Genomic DNA, 21,014 nt, shown 5'->3' on the forward strand with positions numbered 1-21,014 from the left:
TGTTGGAGCAACGACAGTCCTTTTTCGCGAATGCGCACTGCATTGATTATATGCAACGCAGGACACGCTAGATAAAATAGTAATATCATCAACCATGTGTAGTTATAACTAGTGATTATGATAGTTTTTTACAATATAAGTTTAATGCTAGCTAGCAACTTACCTTGGCTTCTTACTGCATTCGCGTAACAGGCGGGGCGGCTCCTTGTGAGGCAGGTGGTTAGAGCGTTGGATTAGTTAACTGTAAGGTTGCAAGATTGAATCCCTGAGCTGACAAGGTAAAAATCTGTTGTTCTGCCCCTGAACAAGGCAGTTAACCCACCGTTCCTAGGCCGTCATTGAAAATAAGAATGTGTTCTTAACTGACTTGCCTAGTTAAATAAAGGTGAAAAAAAATAAATAAGAATTAATCGGTAAAATCGGCATCCAAAATGACCGATTTTCGATTGTTTTGAAAACTTGAAATCGGCCCTAATTAATCGGCCATTCCGATTAATCGGTCGACCTCTAATGTAGTAGCCTAAACCTATCGATATTACATTGAGCTGGGTGATTGGAATATGAATGACAGTCATCCGATACACTGTAATAGAAATAAGGACATGCTCATATAAAAATCATTGTCCTCTTCATCTTAAATGGCACTGACCGCCACTGATAGGAGGGCCAAAGGAAGACAGGTATGCCTGTATGCTAACATGGGACATAGCTTCTTGTTACTGCGATGTTCCAGCCCTTTCCCTCATACTAATCAGATGTCAGAACAAAACGACAACTCTACTCCTCATCTGAGCACAGATCCAACTACTACAATTCACAAACGTGCCATTTCTACTGGCCCTGTGAGGCCCTGAGGTATTCCAAGAATACATCCTCTTGATCACTTTGGTCACAATTATACAACACTTGCACGCCACGCCGCTCAAGTCAGGTAAGTGAAGCTCAACATATTTGTTCCCAGGTTTGCGTGTCCTTGTTGGACTGTGGAGCGTGGAGGAGAGGGTTGTTAGGAAGGCACACGGCACAGATGCTGCTCTCCTATTGGCCTCAAGGCATCTCCCGGGCCCCTTTCTGTACATGATATGGAAATGAGAGAGGCAGGAGAGCATGACAAAGTCATCCCGACTGGACAGCTCTGGAGGAAAGTGATAGCCCAGCGGAAAAAAAAAGAGCCGTCGTTGACTATTTGTTTCTGCATTATCATGAAGTGCATGTGAAAAAGAGAAGGCAGGAAGGAGAGAGGAACTGATGGAAGGAAAGAGGGAGGAGGGAGAGAGGAAGAAGGGCTCTGTTGAACCGCAGGACATCTGTTTCCTGAGATGGTATGTCAGGTGATATATTTCTCATGTTTTCCCAACACTGCACTTAATCAGAACTATGGACAGTATCTATCGTTAAAAAGAAGGTGTGGAGCTCAAAGCAACTGTAGGCTAGAAACATGACCAAATCAGACAGAGACAAATTGTGCAAGTAATTACTATAATCAAAACAAACACCACAAGGCTATTCTGAACAGCAGACAAATGCTCAACTCAAGCTGTTAACTCAAGTCTCCAGGGATGATTAGGACACAGGAAGTACTAAGCTGCCACCAGGAAGTAGGCATGCTTTGCTTTGTTTTCTTGCTCCAGTCGTGAGTCGTGACAGGAAATGGGTTATGTCATAGTTGTTTTTACCTTCCTTCCATCTCAAGCCCTAGAACACATGAAAGACAGATGCCCAAATACCCAACACACAGGACCACTAGATTGGACAGATTTCCATCTGGTGAAGTTTTCATTCTGGAAAACATTTACTTGACAGAGGGATGCCATGGGCCGCTTCTTTTGGAATATGGAATATCAGAGAGTATTGTGGAGCTGTCCTTTGGCAAAAAGAATGTCCTATTTCGAATGGAACTGGGTCCTTCAGTGCTAAATCGGACATCTTATGAAAGAGTGACATGATTTCCCCCTGGGATTTATAGGACTTTCAATGAACCTTTCAACGCAGTGTGGCTTACATGCTCCCATGCCCCTTTTTTTTCCAACACGGTTTTAATAGGAGCTACTCAATTGCTTCATCTTTTAAAACCAGATATGCTAAGACAGTCACAACACAGACGATTTGCTGTGGTAGTCAGCCCCATATGTGATCAGTCTGGATGAGAGCAAGGGAATTGAAAACTGAGTGGCAAATCCTTTAGCTGAAAGATTGTTCTTCTGTAAGACTACAGTAACATATTCAAATGTTTAAATAAATCATTGCAAACTGCCACCCCTACTATACATAATAGGCTGTCAATTAAATAGGCCTAGATGCTCAATGCCGGGTGTTAGGAAACGAGACACTAGAATGTTGCAATCAATCTAAAGATACTTTATACAAGCTTTCATTGTGTTTAAATGTTACATATCAGTCTTGACATTTCTTTTGGATTCATTTCACATGATAGGAAGCTAATTAGTTAAGGCCAGAAGGTCCTTAATCTTAAAATGAGCCATGACCCATGACTCATGGGTGAGAGTTACACGCAGATAGGTGTTTACAAACACAGGGGGTGTCTAGACGCTACATTTCTCCTCCTCTCATGTCTTCCCCTCTCCCATTTCCTGTAACTCAACTGGTTCTTATTATGTGCCTCGGTATGAAGGTTTTACTTTCAAACATTTGATGAAGAATGTGAACTCAAACACAATGGCCTTTCGTGCGTCCCTGCATGCTTCAGAAACTCAAAACAACATGATTAGATTAAACTGTAGCGGTGATGTTAGAGAGGGGTAAAGCTAAAGATATCTATTCGGGCGTCAGGCAGGTATTCACACTGCCAACGAAAGTACATGTAAGATTCTGTTCCATCACAGACTGATGCTCATCCACATAGGGAGGAACTTGTAAGTGCTTAAGTCATCTCTCAAAGGTAGGTACCTCAGATCCTCTGCCCTAAGCAAAGACAGAATGGCAGTTACAGTGCCTTGCGAAAGTATTCGGCCCCCTTGAACTTTGCGACCTTTTGCCACATTTCAGGCTTCAAAAATAAAGATATAAAACTGTATTTTTTTGTGAGACACAATCATGAAGTGGAACGACATTTATTGGATATTTCAAACTTTTTTAACAAATCAAAAACTGAAAAATTGGGCGTGCAAAATTATTCAGCCCCCTTAAGTTAATACTTTGTAGCGCCACCTTTTGCTGCGATTACAGCTGTAAGTTGCTTGGGGTATGTCTCAGTTTTGCACATCGAGAGACTGAAATTTTTCCCATTCCTCCTTGCAAAACAGCTCGAGCTCAGTGAGGTTGGATGGAGAGCATTTGTGAACAGCAGTTTTCAGTTCTTTCCACAGATTCTCGATTGGATTCAGGTCTGGACTTTGACTTGGCCATTCTAACACCTGGATATGTTTATTTTTGAACCATTCCATTGTAGATTTTGCTTTATGTTTTGGATCATTGTCTTGTTGGAAGACAAATCTCCGTCCCAGTCTCAGGTCTTTTGCAGACTCCATCAGGTTTTCTTCCAGAATGGTCCTGTATTTGGCTCCATCCATCTTCCCATCAATTTTAACCATCTTCCCTGTCCCTGCTGAAGAAAAGCAGGCCCAAACCATGATGCTGCCACCACCATGTTTGACAGTGGGGATGGTGTGTTCAGGGTGATGAGCTGTGTTCCTTTTACGCCAAACATAACGTTTTGCATTATTGCCAAAAAGTTCAATTTTGGTTTCATCTGACCAGAGCACCTTCTTCCACATGTTTGGTGTGTCTCCCAGGTGGCTTGTGGCAAACTTTAAACGACACTTTTTATGGATATCTTTAAGAAATGGCTTTCTTCTTGCCACTCTTCCATAAAGGCCAGATTTGTGCAATATACGACTGATTGTTGTCCTATGGACAGAGTCTCCCACCTCAGCTGTAGATCTCTGCAGTTCATCCAGAGTGATCATGGGCCTCTTGGCTGCATCTCTAATCAGTCTTCTCCTTGTATGAGCTGAAAGTTTAGAGGGACGGCCAGGTCTTGGTATATTTGCAGTGGTCTGATACTCCTTCCATTTCAATATTATTGCTTGCACAGTGCTCCTTGGGATGTTTAAAGCTTGGGAAATCTTTTTGTATCCAAATCCGGCTTTAAACTTCTTCACAACAGTATATCGGACCTGCCTGGTGTGTTCCTTGTTCTTCATGATGCTCTCTGCGCTTTTAACGGACCTCTGAGACTATCACAGTGCAGGTGCATTTATACGGAAACTTGATTACACACAGGTGGATTGTATTTATCATCATTAGTCATTTAGGTCAACATTGGATCATTCAGAGATCCTCACTGAACTTCTGGAGAGAGTTTGCTGCACTGAAAGAATAATTTTGCACTCCCAATTTTTCAGTTTTTGATTTGTTAAAAAAGTTTGAAATATCCAATAAATGTTGTTCCACTTCATGATTGTGTCCCACTTGTTGTTGATTCTCCACAAAAAAATACAGTTTTATATCTTTATGTTTGAAGCCTGAAATGTGGCAAAAGGTCGCAAAGTTCAAGGGGGCCGAATACTTTCGCAAGGCACTGTATGTACCTCTGGTTTCAATAAACCCTTTCACCCAGGGACAGTGATTTAGGGCTTTTCAATTAAACCCAGAGTACTGCAGCTACCAGAAGTGGTTTCTGTTAACATGGTGAGTACTGGACATCAATCAAAGTGTTTTGAGCTGTAGCAAAACAATACTGTACAATAGGCTTAACCAAACTTAAACTCAGAAATAGACTGAAATGAAACCATTCTAATAACATATAGCAATATGTATATGTCCAGATTACACATTTAAATGCACAGTGGATTGCAAACCGACTGACATACAGCACACTCTTTGAAAAAAAAGTGCAATCTAGAACCTAAAATGGTTATTCAGCTGTCCCCATAGGAGAATCCTTTGAAGTACCCTTTGGTTCCAGGTAGAACCCTTTTGGGTTCCACATACTGTAGAACCCTTTCCACAGAGGGTTCTACATGGAACCCAAAAGAGTTCTACCTGAAACCAAAAAGGGTTCTCCTATGGGGACGACCAAATATCCTTTTTTCTAAGAGAGTACTTCCAACTCAGCATAGAACTTATTTGCTTAAATCCTTTTTATATGCCCATATTCAAATGTTCCCAAATGATGACCTTTTCAACAAAGTTATGCCTGTTAAATCGTGTGTGGGCAAAATAAGAGACAATATCAGAGAACTTAATGAAGCCTAGTTAACGCACAGCATTTAATTTAAGACAAAAAATGACTGTTTTCGCCCCCGGCCTGCCGATACGCTGTTTCAGCATATTGTTATGGCTCCCAGCAGCAGACAATACATTATCAGCTCCCCCCCTCTGTCTCCTTACTCATAACTGACACTAATTTGTAGCTTTGGCGGTATTATCAGTCAGTTAAGCCCCTGTATTTCTATATGGCTGATTATATGGTGATCCAAAAATAGAGTGAAAACTAATGACAGGTTGTTTGGCTGGGTAATTATGGTGCATGGCAGCATCTGTCTGACAATTGTTTATGGGGACTAGAAGCTTGGCTTAAGTCACAGGCGACTGACTGCCTGGCAGGAACCATATTAAACTTTGGAAACGCCTTTCCCATTTCCCCCGAAGTACGGTGTGAGTGGGTCCTCCCAGTCAAGCTGGCAGTGCCTGGGCAGCAGTCCTATAGAAGGTAATGGTAGAACCACTTTCTTAAGCCACTTGTTCAGGCTTCTGGATGAGGACACTTGTTCAGAGTCCTTCTGGATGAGAGAGTGGACAAGAGTCTCCCACCCACTACATCAAGTAAAGTGTCTATGAGTACACTAATAAGAGACTGGTTATCCAGGCATTTCATAAGACTCAAGTCTACTTCACCAATAATTTACTTAACATGAGTCCTTCAATGATGACTTGGTGACTTGTTGGTGTGGTGACTTGCAGTGGTTGAATTTTAAGACGACTAAATAATGGACTGTTTTACAGTAGAACAAATGAATTGCTGTTATTGTTGTTTTATATTTATCAATGGATTGACATTGTATGGGACTACATGGGAATCTGTAATTACAGGATTGCATCAGCAGAGGGATTAGTCAGGAACAAAGGCTGATTATCACGAGATCGAGCATAAAGTTTCATATCACTGACAGCTTAGAAATTGGACTAATCTGAAAATGTGGGTATGAGAAGCCAGAAGTATGGGAAGCAGACTCCGAGTGAAGAACATCACCACACTGAAATATTTAAAGCTACACTCGGGAGCATGATGTTCTGAGAACATTCTGGGTGTGTGTATCATGCTACATGAAATGTATCGTCCTCTCTCTGTCATGTCAAAGTGAGGATACTAACACGTATTTCAGAGTTGTGTTTCACTATATTTTCCTAAGGGTGCCACACAGGACTTGTCTATTACTGTCTGTAATCACTGCTCCTCCCCTGAAATCTCACAGAAGTCTAACTCTTTTCCCATAACGTTATAGAGCAAATTAAGAAGGAATGTCGACGTAACTTGTAGCGACGTAAGAAGCAAAATTCTGTTTTCAAAATAATAATTATTGTGAGCTAATGTGACATTATAAAGAAATGTGCACATGTCGCAACAGCAATGATAATTCGCCTTGTTTAACTCTTATTAAAATCTCTTTCCATTAAAGGATGTCGATTATAACTCGTTTGACTGCTAGGATTGTACATGAATCCCTTTGCGCATGTGCATAATCGTAGACAAATCCGACAGGAGTTTTAATGATGAAAGTTGGACAGAGGATCTCAAAATCTCTGCGCAAGAGACACTTTCACAAACTTATTTTCTGGCAATTGTGCCTTATTCTGTGCTAGAGTTAGGTGGTATTCAGATTTTCATACCGTCATACCGTTTCGGTACCATACCAAGGTATAGGGATTTACCGGAAGTGCACACAAACTATACCTTTTTAAAAAAAAATGCACTAAACAATTTAGGCAGCAGGGACTGTTGACGTGATGTTGCATTCGTGAATGCAATTGCCGAACTTGAACAGTTTAATTATTGTTTACGCCAATTACTGAAGGGTCGCTTTGTTATTATATTTTTTGAAGCTAAAATGCTTGACTGCATTTGAAATAATGAATGACTCGTATGCTTTGTGATGACATGAACAAATGAACAAATGAATGATTGATTGATACATTAGGCTACATAAGTATTGAAATATAGGCCTAAGTAAGTTACTGTATTAAGACTAAACAGAATGCACTCTTAGGCCTACAGCTCGATGGTGGTTATACCAGGCAGCTATACAAAGCCTAGTAATGATAATTACATTACTTATTTGTATAATGATTATCATAATAATAGTAGTAGTAATAATAACAATAAGAGGGAGATCAAGAAAAATGAGGGTTATTATTTGTATTATTAATATTATTTTTCTGAAAATGTGGAATAGTGTAAACAACACTAAAGAAGTTCTAAGTAAAAACAGAGGGGCTGTTCCAACAAAAACAAGTGCAAAGCCTTTAAATTGTCAAATTTGTGATGTTGTTTATCTGACATGTTTACCTGTTTATCTGACAACACTCAAACGGGCAACATAAGCAGGATCTGTCTTGTTTCTGTAAATAAACAGTACCGGTCAAAAGTTTAGAACACCTACTCATTCAAAGGTTTTTCTTTATTTTTTTTACTATTATGTGTTATATCATAGTTTTGATGTCTTCACTATTATTCTACAATGTAGAAAATAGTAAAAAAGAAAGAAAAACCCTTGAATGAGTAGGTGTGTCCAAACTTTTGATTGCTACTGTATAGGAATGATAAATAAAGCCAGGCATATTTAACAGTTAGGCTATTGATTATAGACCTAATTAAGTTGGTTTCCTCTCTCCTCACTTTTCTTAGACAACTAAGGCAAGGGCTGTTTCCTTGTCTCCTAACTCCGCTGCTGCTACCGCCACATTGTTCTCAACACCAATATGCTGGTTAACTTTGCTATTATCCACATAGCAACATGGTCTAGGAAAAGGTGCCAATTCAACAGCGCACTGATGTCTCAGAACCGCAGACAGCGACCACTATCGAATGCAGGAGAAAACGCATTTGTTATAAAATAATTTTATTTTTATTAGTTTTTCACCATTGTCCTTAACCATATACAATTTCAGTAGCACGTCTTAGAGTTATGGACTGTGCCATCCCCACGGTCTCCACAATGGATTAGTCCACTCAGACGAGGCAGGTGTCTTGCACATCATGTTTTTATAATTTTTTTGCTTCTGCTCGACTAAAGAAATCTCTGTCGACCAACAGCCTATTTACCAAACAATCAACCAGTTCGCTAAATGGGGTCAGTCCTAGTGTTGATTCTGGGGGGGTTAACATCAGTGGGATTGAAATTGACCCCAAATGCAGTGAATAAATTAAGTGTTATTTGAATCACAGTGTAATCAACACTGTGTGATGTTGTTGTTACTTGACTGTGTTGAGTTCATTTCCTTTAACTCTATCAGAGAGAAAAAGTCGTGGGAGGGGCCTAGGCAGGTAGATATTTCGAATAGTTTGTATTAATATCTATGTTTCTACATGCACATTGACTGATTCATTGATTTTATACTATACCAAGATGAATAACTTACATTTTTCTAAACTAATTCAATCTGTAAGGGGTTGGACTTATTGCACCCGTTACTGAGATGGTTGTTCCAGTTTAGGTAGTGTTGTTTATTATGTCTTTCACCATAGCAGTCATTCTGAATGCAGGTTGTGGGTGATCAAATATTGAAATTGTTGGATGTCCTCCCTCTGGCAGGATACCGTAAGGAATTAATAATCACTTCACAAACCAGTTTATTGCTGGTCTGATGTAGCCCATGAGACAACATTTTATTTTCAGACCACAATGTTAAGGACAACTAGGCCTTGTGAAATGTATAATGCACAAAGGGTTGACTTTAAAGTCAAACACATTCACTTGTTCAATCACTCACTCAGTGAATGTTTCAAGACTGAGAGTTATTGAATGCAACAACTATGTCTCTGTCACTAACAAATACATTCATGGGTGGGTATCTCTCACATTCAATTGAAAGGCATGCTGGGATATATGCAAATACGGCTTTATAACCTGCAACATTAAAACAACACCCCCCCCCCCAAAAAAAAATATATATATATATACTGTAACACTACATGAGTTCAGCAACAGCTCTAATAAAGTGTTAATTTAAGTCTGGATTTGCAACACCCGTGGTGTTAAGGACCACCACTCTAGGAGTGTTAGTTTGTGAACACTATGAAAAGTTTTATTTTTAACATTATTTTGGTGGGTCACATATAATTTTACTGTGGGTGTTAATATTCTGGATGTTAAAATTCTGACCTAAATTTTGCTGTGTGTGCGTGCAAGCAGTAGTGTGTTTGTTTGTATCCCTACCTGCAGTGCGCTGTTGAGGAAGCAGCTGTTTTGGCCCGGCTCGTTGCTGAGTCCTTTACTGGGGGCGATGGATGTCATGGTGCGTGGGGTAAAGATCCCCTGCAGTCCGCCACTTCCGGACGCAAAGTAGTTCCTCTTCCAAGACATGTTCCTGGCTGTGAGTCACCTATTTCCCGGGATCAACACTTAACAGTCAGCCCCCATGACAAAACACACAGGGCCATCTTTGCAGTGGCAGAAAAAAACGGAGAGTGAAAATCAGTGGGTGTCCAAAAAGGGCTAGAAAGACAAAAAAATCAATACAACTGTTGTTAGTTTTTCCAATGGTTTGATTTGACTGATGGAGTCCAGAGACTCTAATGTTCCTAGTGCAATATCGGACAGGGTGTGTCCTGTCTAATCCAGTCTTCAGAGAGATTGAGCGAGTGGAATCTTCTCATCCTCTAGCTTTCTCACTCCCTCTTAGTTTCCCTCCTGGACTCTCCCTCTTTCTTGGACTCGTTTGTGGAATCTCACAGACGTCTGACACTAGGGGACTCGTTGATGGTAGTTGTTGTTGCTGCTGCATGTGTGTCGACCTTCACTGGTGTCTCCTGCACAGCCAAGTACAGCAGAGTCTTAGCTCCTCAACAACAGAAGCTCTTTACAGAACAGGCCAAAGGGGAGAGAGGTGAAAGTTCACACTTCAGCAGATCTGCAGGGGGACAAGAACATAGAAGTTTATGAGCGGGCTCCTCCCCATACCACCTCCCCTCACTGGTTTTATCACACTCCCACACTAAAGTCACAATAGAGGGAGATATATTTACGATCAAGATCCTCTCTCCCACTCAAAGTGCCATGTCTCCTCCAGTGCTCTCCCTGCCCTACCTCTGTCTTTACTCAATTTCCACACGCAGTATGCAAATGTCTCCACTATCACCATGGTGGAAGGGGAATAGATTTGCTGACAGTCATCCCATTTGCGGAGCGTTAAGACGGGTGAAAAGGATACAGCTCAGTCGAAGCCCACTCTCCACTGGGTCACAAGTGCCTGGGACTGCATTCCCTCCTTCCTTCTAGCACACACTGTGCAAATAATGCCTTGCGGAGACGTGGGACTGCATTCCCTCCTTCCTTCTAGCACACACTGTGCAGATAATGCCTTGCGTAGACGTGGTGGTGTGACGTCACTCTGCCACGAGCGGTGCAGGTCTGAGGCACTTTAATCAGAAATCCACAGACAGGCTAAATAAAGCTGTGCAAAGTCTGCACGGTGGGCGGACACAGGTCTGTGAAGGTGATTATGAGGATGACGAGGACAACGTAGAGAGAGTCGTAATTCCACAGTGGATTTATAAAACCCTTGTTGTCACTATCATACAGGTGAATATTATAAATCTCATTGCCCTTAGTAATATGGAAGGAAACTTTTTATTTTTTATTTTTCTCCCCAATTTCGTGGTATCCAATTGGTAGTAGTTACAGTCTTGTCTCATCGCTGCAACTCCTGTACAGACTCGGGAGAGGCGAAGGTCGAGAGACACGTGTCCTCCGAAACAACCCAACCAAGCCGCACTGCTTCTTGACACAATGCACATCCAACCCGGAAGCCAGCCGCACCAATGTGTCGGAGGAAACACAGTACACCTGGCGACCTTGTCAACGTGCACTGTGCCCGGCCTGCCACAGGAGTCGCTAGAGCGCGATAAGACAAGGATATCCCTGCCGGCTAAACCCTCCCTAACCTGGACGACGCTGGATAAACCAGAATCTCTGGTGGCACAGCTAGCACTGAGCCACCCGGGAGGCCCATGGAAAGAAACTTAAGGTGGCTTTACATTAGGTGATGTTATGCAGCCATTCAATAAAAAACACTTCAGCAGACTGTATGAAAATGCCCATAATCTGATCATGCACATAAAATGTTATGATAAAGGGGATTCATATATACAGTTGAAGTCGGAAGGTTACATACACCTTAGCCAAATACATTTAAACACAGTTTTTCACAATTCCTGACCATTAATACAAGTAAAAAGTCCATGTTTTAGGTCAGTTAGGATCCTCACATTATTTTAAGAATATGAAATGTTAGAATAAAAGTAGAGAGAATGTTTTATTTCAGATTTTATTTCTTTCATCACATTCCCAGTGGGTCAAAAGTTTACATACACTCAATTAGCATTTGGTAGCATTGCCTTTAAACTGTTTAACTTAGGTCAAACGTTTTGGGTAGCCTTCCACAAGCTTCCCACAATAAGTTGGGTGAATTTTGGCCCATTCCTCCTGACAGAGCTGGTGTAAGGTTTGTAGGCCTCCTACAGGTTTGTAGGCCTTGCTCGCACATGCTTTTTCAGTTCTGCCCACACATTTTCTATAGGATTGAGGTCAGGGCTTTGTGATGGCCACTCCAATACCTTGACTTCCTGACTGATGTCTTCAGATGTTGCTTCAATATATCCACATAATTTTTCTTCCTCATGTGAAGAGCACCAGACCCTCCTGCAGCAAAGCACACCCACAACATGATGCTGCCACCCACGTGCTTCACGGTTGGGATGGTGTTATTCGGCTTGCAAGCCTCCCCCTTTTTCCTCCAAACATAACGATGGTCATTATGGCCAAACAGTTCTATTTTTGTTTCATCAGACCAGAGGATATTGCTCCAAAAAGTATGATCTTTGTCCCCATGTGCATTTGCAAACTGTTGCCTTATGACTTTTTTATGGTGGTTTTGGAGCAGTGTCTTCTACCTTGCTGAGCGGCCTTTCAGGTTGTGTCGATGTAGGACTCGTTTTACTGTGGATATAGATACTTTTGTACCTGTTTCCTCTAGCATCTTCACAGGGTCCTTTGCTGTTGTTCTGGGATTGATTTACACTTTTCGCACCAAAGTACATTCATCTCTAGGAGACAGAACGCGTCTCCTTCCGGAGTGGTATGCGTGGTCCCATGGTGTTTATACTTGTGTACTATTGTTTGTACAGATGAACGTGGTACCTTCAGACATTTGGAAATTGCTCCCAAGGATGAACCAGACTTGTGGAGGTCTACAATTCTTTTTCTGAGGCCTGGCTGATTTCCTTAGATTTTCCCATGATGTCAAGCAAAGAATTGGCGTCAACATGGGCCAGCATCCCTGTGGAATGCCTTCGACACATTGTAGAGTCCATGCCCCGACGATTGAGGCTGTTCTGAGCGCAAAGAGGGCGGGTGCAACTCAATATTAGGAAGGTGTCCTTAATGTTTTGTTCAGTCAGTGTATACAGTGCATTTGGAAAGTATTCCACATTTTGTTACGTTATAGCCTTATTCTAAAATGTATTAAAAAAATGTTTTTCCTCATAAATCTACACACAATATTGACGTATTGACAAATTGAAAACACGTTTTTTGAATTTTTGCAATTTATATTTTTTTATAATGAAATAAATACTTTATTTACATAAGTATTCAGACCCTTTGCTATGAGACTCGAAATTGAGTTCAGGTGCATCCTGTTTCCATTGATCATCCTTGAGATGTTTAAACAACTTGGAGTCCACCTGTGGTAAATTCAATTGATTAGACATGATTTGTAAAGGCACACACCTGTCTATATAAGATCCCACAGTTGACAGTGCATGTCAGAGCAAAAATCAAGCCAAAAGGTCGAAGTAATTGTCCGTAGAGCTCCGAGACAGGATTGTGTTGAGGCACAGATATGGGGAAGGGTACCAAAACATTTCTGCAACATTGAAGGCCCCATGAACACAGTGGCCTCCATCATTCTTAAATGAAAGAAGTTTGGAACCACCAAGACTCTTCCTAGAGTTGTCCGCCCGGCCAAACAAAGCAATCGGGGTAGGAGAGCCTTGGTCAGGGAGGTGAACAAGAATCCAATGGTCACTCTGACAGAGCTCCGGATTTGCTCTGGGGAGATGGGAGAAACTTCCATAAGGACAACCATCTCTGCAGCACTCCACCAATTAGGCCTTTACGGAAGCCACTCTTCAGTAAAAGGCACATGACAGCCCACTTGGAGTTTGCCAAAAGGCACCTAAAGAACTCTCAGACCATGAGAAACAAGATTCTCTGGTCTGGTGAAACCAAGATTAAACTCTTTGGCCTGAATGCCAAGCATCATGTCTGGAGGAAGCCTGGCACCATCCCTACAGTGAAGAATGGTGGTGGCAGCATCATGTTGTGGGGATGTTTTTCAGCCACAGGGACTGGGAGACTAGCCAGGACTGAGGAAAAGATTAACGTAGCAAAGTACAGAAACATCCTTGATGAAAACCTGCGCGCTCAGGACCTCAGACTGGGGAGAAGGTTCACATTCCAATAGGACAATGACCCTAAGCGAACAGCCAAGACATTGCAGGAGTGGCTTCGGGACAAATCTCTGCATGATCCTGGACTTGAACCCGATCTAACATCTCTGGAGAGACCTGAAAATAGCAGTGCAGCGATGCTCCCCATCTGACCTGACAGAGCTTGAGAGGATCTGCAGAGAAGAATGAGAGAAACTCCCCAAATACAGGTGTGCCAAGCTTGTAGCATCATACCCAAGAAGACTCAAGGCTATAATCGCTTCCAAATGTCCTTCAACCTGTCCTGAAAACCTATGTAAATTTAATATTTCAGTTTTGTAATTATAAAAATGTGGAGAAAAAAAAGTTTTAAAAAATGGTTTTGCTTTGTCATTATGAGGTATTATGTCAATTTTAGAATAAGGCTGTTACGGAACAAAATGTCGAAAAAGTCAAGGGTTCTGAATGCACTGTATATGCTTATGGAAACATTTATAATACTATGAAACATTTATTAGGTTTGGTCACTAAAAATCCGAGCTCTTGGCGGTTTTTAAGTAGGCTCTTTCTCAGTCCTTCCATATCCATCATCATCACAATGAACTTTAAATGGTCCGACTTCAGGGCAGAGTCGCAGGGAAGGGACGAGGGGTGAGATGAAAGGGAGAGGGATTAAGACAGTGGGAGAGAACAATGAAAGAGGTAATAAGGTGGCGGTACAGAGGAGGAGCGCGAGAGTCAGTGCATCCCTATCGTGTGTTGCTGTGACGAACCGAGCCTTCTCTCCTCTTCCTTTTCCGGTCCTCCACTCCTCTCTTCTTCTCTCCTCCGGGTGTGTTTACCCAGTGTTGAATCACAAGCTGACCTGTACTTGTGATGTCACCCGGTCACATGCCTGTCTGATTGTGTTTGCTCTTCACAACCCGGACCTGAGGCACCGGCTGGCAGGATCAACCAACCTCTGGTGTACAGTGTACACAGTCTGACTATGAAGGACACAAAGTTTTGAGTTTTGTGTTTGCAGACACCAAACGGGAAAACATCAATACTCCTGAATGAGTCATTCAGTAATGAGTCATTCATAAACCACCACTGTACAAATGTGGGAAGAAATGTCCTCCTTCCACACACTTTATAAAAAAACAGTGTAAAAAAACAAAATGTGAGCAATTAATCACCGTCGCTTATTCAAGAGGATAGACTCTTGGTGAACCTGAGGCGACACTGAGCAAGACTAAGGCATGTTTCTGTGTCTCTACTCTGCACTTATGCATGTCTGCGTAATTACTTGTTTACTTCAAGGAGGAGGATCAACAGCCCACACACCCCTCCTGTCCTCTCTATCCCACAAGCCCAGTGAATGGTGCTGACAGAGTCCAAAATAGTTCCTCTGCCAGACAAAAACAACACTTTCAGGGCTTGTGGTGGGAGTAAGACAATCCCTGAGCTGAGGGTCAAACAGACACACACTCCCACCCTGGGACTGGCTGGCTGGGCTGGGGAATTATATGGGCGTTTCCTATAGGTGGACGGTTGTGAAGCAGTCTAATCACCGGCGCAGGGAGGAGAGGGTTCAAAGGGGGGGGCTTAGCCGTTTCCTGTAATGACGTGGCTTGTTAACACCAATGCTGGGTGAAGGCGGTGGGTAGCACAGCTGGGGGTGCTTGGGCATCTCCTATAGGTGCAGTGTTGTGTTTTCATCCCGACTAGGTGTTCCCTACCAAGGGCAAGGTTAAGGGGGGGTGTAGCATGGCCGTCTCCTATACAGCTAACTACCGTTTTGTTGTGGTCTGCGGGGATGGGGGAGGGGAGGGGAGGGGAGGGAGTTCAGTTAAGAGGCAGGTCATGTGGGCAGATTAGCCTGATCAGACCCTGCCTAGGATTAGTCTGTCCCGTTGGTCAGGGATCTGTCTGGGCCTGGGAGGGAGGCAGACCTGACTCACCTAGCCGCTACGCTACGACATGAAGCTCATATTAGCTCCACCACAGACACAGATGTCTCCTGGGCTGTAGGAGGCTCCCTCAGCACGGCCCGTAGCCACTGTGCATTTGCAGTGGTAACCAACACCACATGGCCAGGGACAGCCACAGGGAGTTAGAAAACATGTTGCTAGTCCCAGATATTCACGGAGAGATGGGATTCCCTCCCTGCTGCCTTCACATGAGCTCATTACAGACAGCTCAGAGGAAATGTACTGCAAAAGCCATCACTGTCAAAGAAGTGACCACAAGTGCTGGATGATTTCTAAGCGGTAGGTAATTGGGACACTACATTGGGAAACTACACTGCAAGCGTATCCCTGGCAGTCCAGAGGCGTTCTTTTCGGTATGCAACAACTGAAGCAGAAAAACGGGGGCAGCATCTTCAGTGCGAGACACTTATTTCAGATGAGAACGCTTCGGCGGCGTGATTGAAATGCTTGACGATCACAGTGGCTCTGGTTTCAACCGAAGCTTGCGCTATGTGAGCGCTTTGGCCGGTTTGTGCCACAAAGCCAGAAAACCAAAGTGGGCTAGGTCTCCTAAGCAACAAAAGTATAGGCCTAGATGACAGCTGATGATGTGCTCCAACAGGTGTTTGAATTCATCCATCTCTTTTCATTCACTTAGAAGTCCTAGGACATATGAAATCGGTCTCAGAAGGGATGTTCTCTAAAAGACGCATCATCGCTGAATGAAGTCTTCGATGAAAGGGGAGTCAGGATAACGACACCCTAAATACACCTCTTCACATAGCAGCACAGCCTTCAGTCAGCATTCAGGGACACGAGAGAGAATCTGTTTGACTCAGGGAAGATGGCGCCCATTGCCAGGCAACTGGCTGCCACATCTGATTAGAGGGCTGGGTGCTGATGGACTGGCCTCTCTGACCAGGAGGCATGTTGACATGCCCACATCGATCAGTACGTGTCCCATCACGTCCAGGCCAGCTCTGCTCACAGTGATTTCCTCACCAGGCGGCTACGCAGACCACTGAAACAGGCCTGGGTGCCATCACACACATGGTAACGTGCTGGCTTCTCTCTCGCCATATGATTGTCAGGTAAGATTAGCCCACGTGCTTTTGAGTAGGACCTACATAAGAAAGGTTAGCAGAATCAAAATTGGAAAAAACGAAATCAATACCCATCTATCTGCATTCAAATGAATCATGGTCCTTCATAAGAAAGATCCATACTAATGCAAACCACCCAGAATGATGCTGGACCCTTGTGGCAGTGTGACACTGCCTGGGCAGTGTGTCACACAGTGTGACTGAAACCCACCAATTTTGACTAATTCAATTGAACTCAGTGAGGCGAAAAGGCTGAGCTGAGCGCCAGCGAGACAGACTATCCCCTGACGACATTAATGGGCCATTACACAGTTCACCCATCCTGTCTGCCATACATCGCACCGATAAAGTGAGAAAAGGCTTCTTTAAAAAAAAATCCCCATCAAATGAAATAAAGCTGTATGTCCCAGAGAAATACCATTCGGGTGCTTGGGAAGTATAAACAATAGTAAAACGCTGTTTAAAGCTTAAATAGCGTTATACTGCCTCGAACAGGATTAAGCAAATGAAGCCTGACAAGACTCTTTGGTGCAATTCGAGCTTAACGGGCATAAAGACAGACACACACAACACAGAATAGTAATCTCCCCCCTCCCCCACCCCCCTCACATTCCATATCATCTCATAATAATTCATCAATAGATACAGGAGACAGTCTACAACACCCTTACTGGGGAGTGACTTCCGGTATGCAACATGATTACAGTCTGTAGCTGAGTGTAGCCCCTCCTCCGCCTGCACCCCTAGAAATCACCACGAATGCCTCCCGTTGACATCCCTCCAGCACCACACCACCACATTGCCAGCCTGGCAGGGGCGCCGTGCCAGGGCCTCCACCGGGACTAGGCCAACGGGGGATACAAAGTAGACTTGTGGAGGCCGCATGGGGCTCGCTCCCGAAGACATCCCTCTGGGGCTCGCTCCCGAAGACATCCCTCTGGGGCTCGCTCCCGAAGACATCCCTCTGGGGCTCGCTCCCGAAGACATCCCTCTGGGGCTCACTCCCGAAGACATCCCTCTGGAGCTCAGATGGAGGCCCACTGCTGCGCTGCCATTGACGATATCAACTGAATTAAGAACTGTACTGGCACATCTGTAGCCTGATCACCAAAAACGGTCTGTGCCTTCAGGAAATGGCATGTCTCAACAATCTGGAAATGGCATGCCGTGATGTTGTTTCACTTTCATTAGAGACAGGTGAGGAATTCAGTTTGGCCACACTGGTATTGACATTCCACCATTAATGAAAACAGTAAGGAGTCTCACCTTGGAACAAACTCACACCCCAGTCTGACAGTAACATCTTCAGCTACTGGTGATTTTATGACCTTCTAGGAGCTTACAGTGACACATGAAAACAGGACGCCTGCTGGTGAGAATCACACCACCATTAAACCAAGAGCCAAGGCTCTGGGAGATTCTGGCTTTGACTGCTGAGAATATTAGTCAAAAAGGCAATCAATTGAATTAACAGTTTGAGGGGACTTGATGAGGAATACCAATGAGATGTTGGTCAAACAATGAGGAAAGAGGTCACTGCTGACTTGACTGTATTCCAGCAGCCTAACCTGAATAACGTTTGCCACTATTAAAACCCTGGCCTCTGACCTGCCAAATGATAAAACATCTGTCCCCGGCTCGCATTGCTGGTAAATCTGGGCTGTTTGGGCATTTAATCTGGCCTCCTAATTGTCTTAATGCGGCATTACTGTGTTTATGTAATCAGCTCCAGACCTATTTAAAATTACCTGGCCTGGAAGATCGTTCTAACATGGGAGGGGGGAGAGAGAGACAGGCTAAATTCATCTTGAAATAACCTTGCCATAATTCTTGTATCTGGTTTACTGTTACTGAGAATGTGGCACTAAAGCAGAATAAACCAACTAATCTCAGCCAAAAATGCTCTGCCTCACAGTGAGAGAGAGAGAGAGCACTTGGGTCTTAATGAGTATTACATAAGGTAGCATAGCATAGGCCTACATCTGTTTGCAGACAGACAACATCTAGCGACAATTAATGACTCTTGAAATCTTAAGGCTGACTCCTGATTCTCCCAGTCATTCACACGCACTTGTGATTTAGGTTCGAGATGACTTGCTATGGCTCAGGTGAGGAAGGGGGAGAGACGTTGAAGAGATTAGAAGCATGCTGTGCGGTGTGGGGTGATGCCAGGACAAACAATGTAAGTGTGCAGTGTGCACATACAAACACACACCCATCCTGGCTGCATGTCTGCACGCTAGCAGAGCTCTGGCAGACGGCAGGGGGTAGTGGCATCCTGCGAACGTGGGAAAAGGAGGGATTCAGTATAGGGGACTACCGTGGGACCCGACATCATTGCGGCGTGGTCTGCATTTTTCATGCTGCGTGCGGGAGAGGGCGATCAAACAGACAATATTTTTTGGTATCGCAGATTAGGCTACTTGGAAACAGTCCTCTGTCTGTTTTGTAGGGTATGCATTTGCCAATTAAAAGCACCTCTTTGGCCCACTATTTACACCCTCGCTCTCTCTCATCATTCGCTGCTTCAAGTTCAATAGCACCTCTTCTCTCCTAGTTTGGGTGTGCGAGATCAAGTGCAGCTTTAGGCTGTATGGGTGGAGAAGCATGGTGCAGTTAGCCTATCTTAGCAAGGACATTTGATTAAATATGTTTAGGCTACAGTTTACTACAGTTTCAGGAAATAACTATTGATAATGAAAAGTTGAGGTGCAACCAAAAAATGTAATCATAATTCAAAACGAAAAGGTGCAACGTTGTGACTTTTCATTTTGAATAAATATTGATAACCCATTTTTTTGTCTTTGCATGGAAATCGTCCCGCTCCTAAAAAGGTAGCCTGTAGGCTATGCAAAACGTAAGAGAAAGTGCAAGTGTCCGCTCTCATCATTCTTGCTGCTTTAAGCTCAGTAGCCATACCGCTCCTCTCCCAGTTGGGCGTGTGAGATCAGGTTTGCTTGTGGTCTCTATTAAACAAAGCAGGCTATATTCATGGGCGGAGAACCATGGGGGTTATCTTTCCAAGGAAATTAACTTCCTAAATATAATAAAGCTATAGTTTAGGCCTACTACATTTTCTGGAAATAAATACTGATCACCCATATTTGTCTCTGCCTGCTAATCGTCCCGCTCCTATTAAAGTATGCTATATATGCTATATTATGCAAAACGTAGCTCAAGAGAAAGTGCAAGTGCGATAACCCCCGTGCTTCTACGATCCAACTCTGGCTCTCTTTCAAACTACGTCTAGCCTATTGGCTGATATATCCCAGTAATACCAATAGCCTAATATAGCCTAATGGGCCAAGTGAGAATCTCTGGTAATTTAACCTATTTCATGGGTTATTTTTGATATTGCCTACAAAATTGCTGGGACCATGGCTGCCAAGCGATATGCCTGACCTATGCCTAAAATAACATTTGCAGGACTGCGGTCGGGTTCGGGACTAGTTCTTGTGGGAGCGGGAGGAAGTTGAAATAACCTAACGTTGAAAGACGCATGAGCGGAGTCCCGATATTCGTTTTTCAGGGGAAACGAAAGTTAGGTTGAATATACCGTATCCCTGAAAACCGGAAACATCCACCTTCTACCAAACCTGCGGAGAGTAAATTCGGACAAAAAGCCCGCAGGAGTGAGCAGGTACGGTATGAAAAGCTGCGGGAGCGGGAGGATGAAATCAGTCCCACGCAGACCTCCTATTCAATAGCATTTCCACTCCCAAAGAAAACAGGGCAGATGAAGACGGTTGTTTTTTTGTGACGAGGGAGAGGGTGTGGGTATTTTGGGTGGATGGTCAAACACACTAGACATGGTGACACATTGGGCAGTACCAACACCCCTCTCCCTCTCTCCCTTCCAACCTCCATCAATATTTCTGAGAAAAAGAAAAGTGCGAGAGGAGAGCAGTGGGAAGCAGTAAGATAACACTCAATAGTTTCAAGTGACTGACAGTGAGAGAGAAGAAAAATCGAAAGAGACTGAAAAGGAGTTTGAGAGGAGGAAACTAGGAGACATTGCTATGTAGCTAGAAGAGAGGAGATGAGAGAGAGAGAGAGAGAGAGAGAGAGAGAGAGAGAGAGAGAGATGGAAAGCAGGGCAGGGATGAGCGGAGGGTATGGCAGCAATCACTCTGGCCAGATCAGTGGAGATGAACTGGGCTGCAGCCAGCCAGCCAGAGAGAGAGGTTGAGACTGGGCACAGAGCTCCATCTCCGGCTTTCAGCCTTTCTGTCTCACTCACTCACTCATTCTTTGTCTCTCTCACTCTATCACTCACCAGGGTTCTAA

At 43.6% G+C, this 21,014-nt stretch overlaps 1 protein-coding gene across 1 annotated transcript in view; it reads right to left on the minus strand.

Annotated features, from left to right (window-relative positions):
- Nucleotides 1-21,014, minus strand: part of LOC139410666 (ubiquitin carboxyl-terminal hydrolase 54-like) — a 109,339-nt gene that overhangs the window by 42,506 nt on the left and 45,819 nt on the right. Inside the window, exon 3 of the mRNA XM_071156055.1 lies at nt 9,399-10,092. Coding sequence (XP_071012156.1) covers nt 9,399-9,545 — 147 coding nt within the window. The 5' untranslated portion in view covers nt 9,546-10,092. The remainder of the gene's footprint in view (nt 1-9,398; nt 10,093-21,014) is intronic.

Source organism: Oncorhynchus clarkii, chromosome 1 (assembly GCF_045791955.1).
Source record: "Oncorhynchus clarkii lewisi isolate Uvic-CL-2024 chromosome 1, UVic_Ocla_1.0, whole genome shotgun sequence".
NCBI classification, from domain to species: Eukaryota; Metazoa; Chordata; class Actinopteri; order Salmoniformes; family Salmonidae; genus Oncorhynchus; species Oncorhynchus clarkii.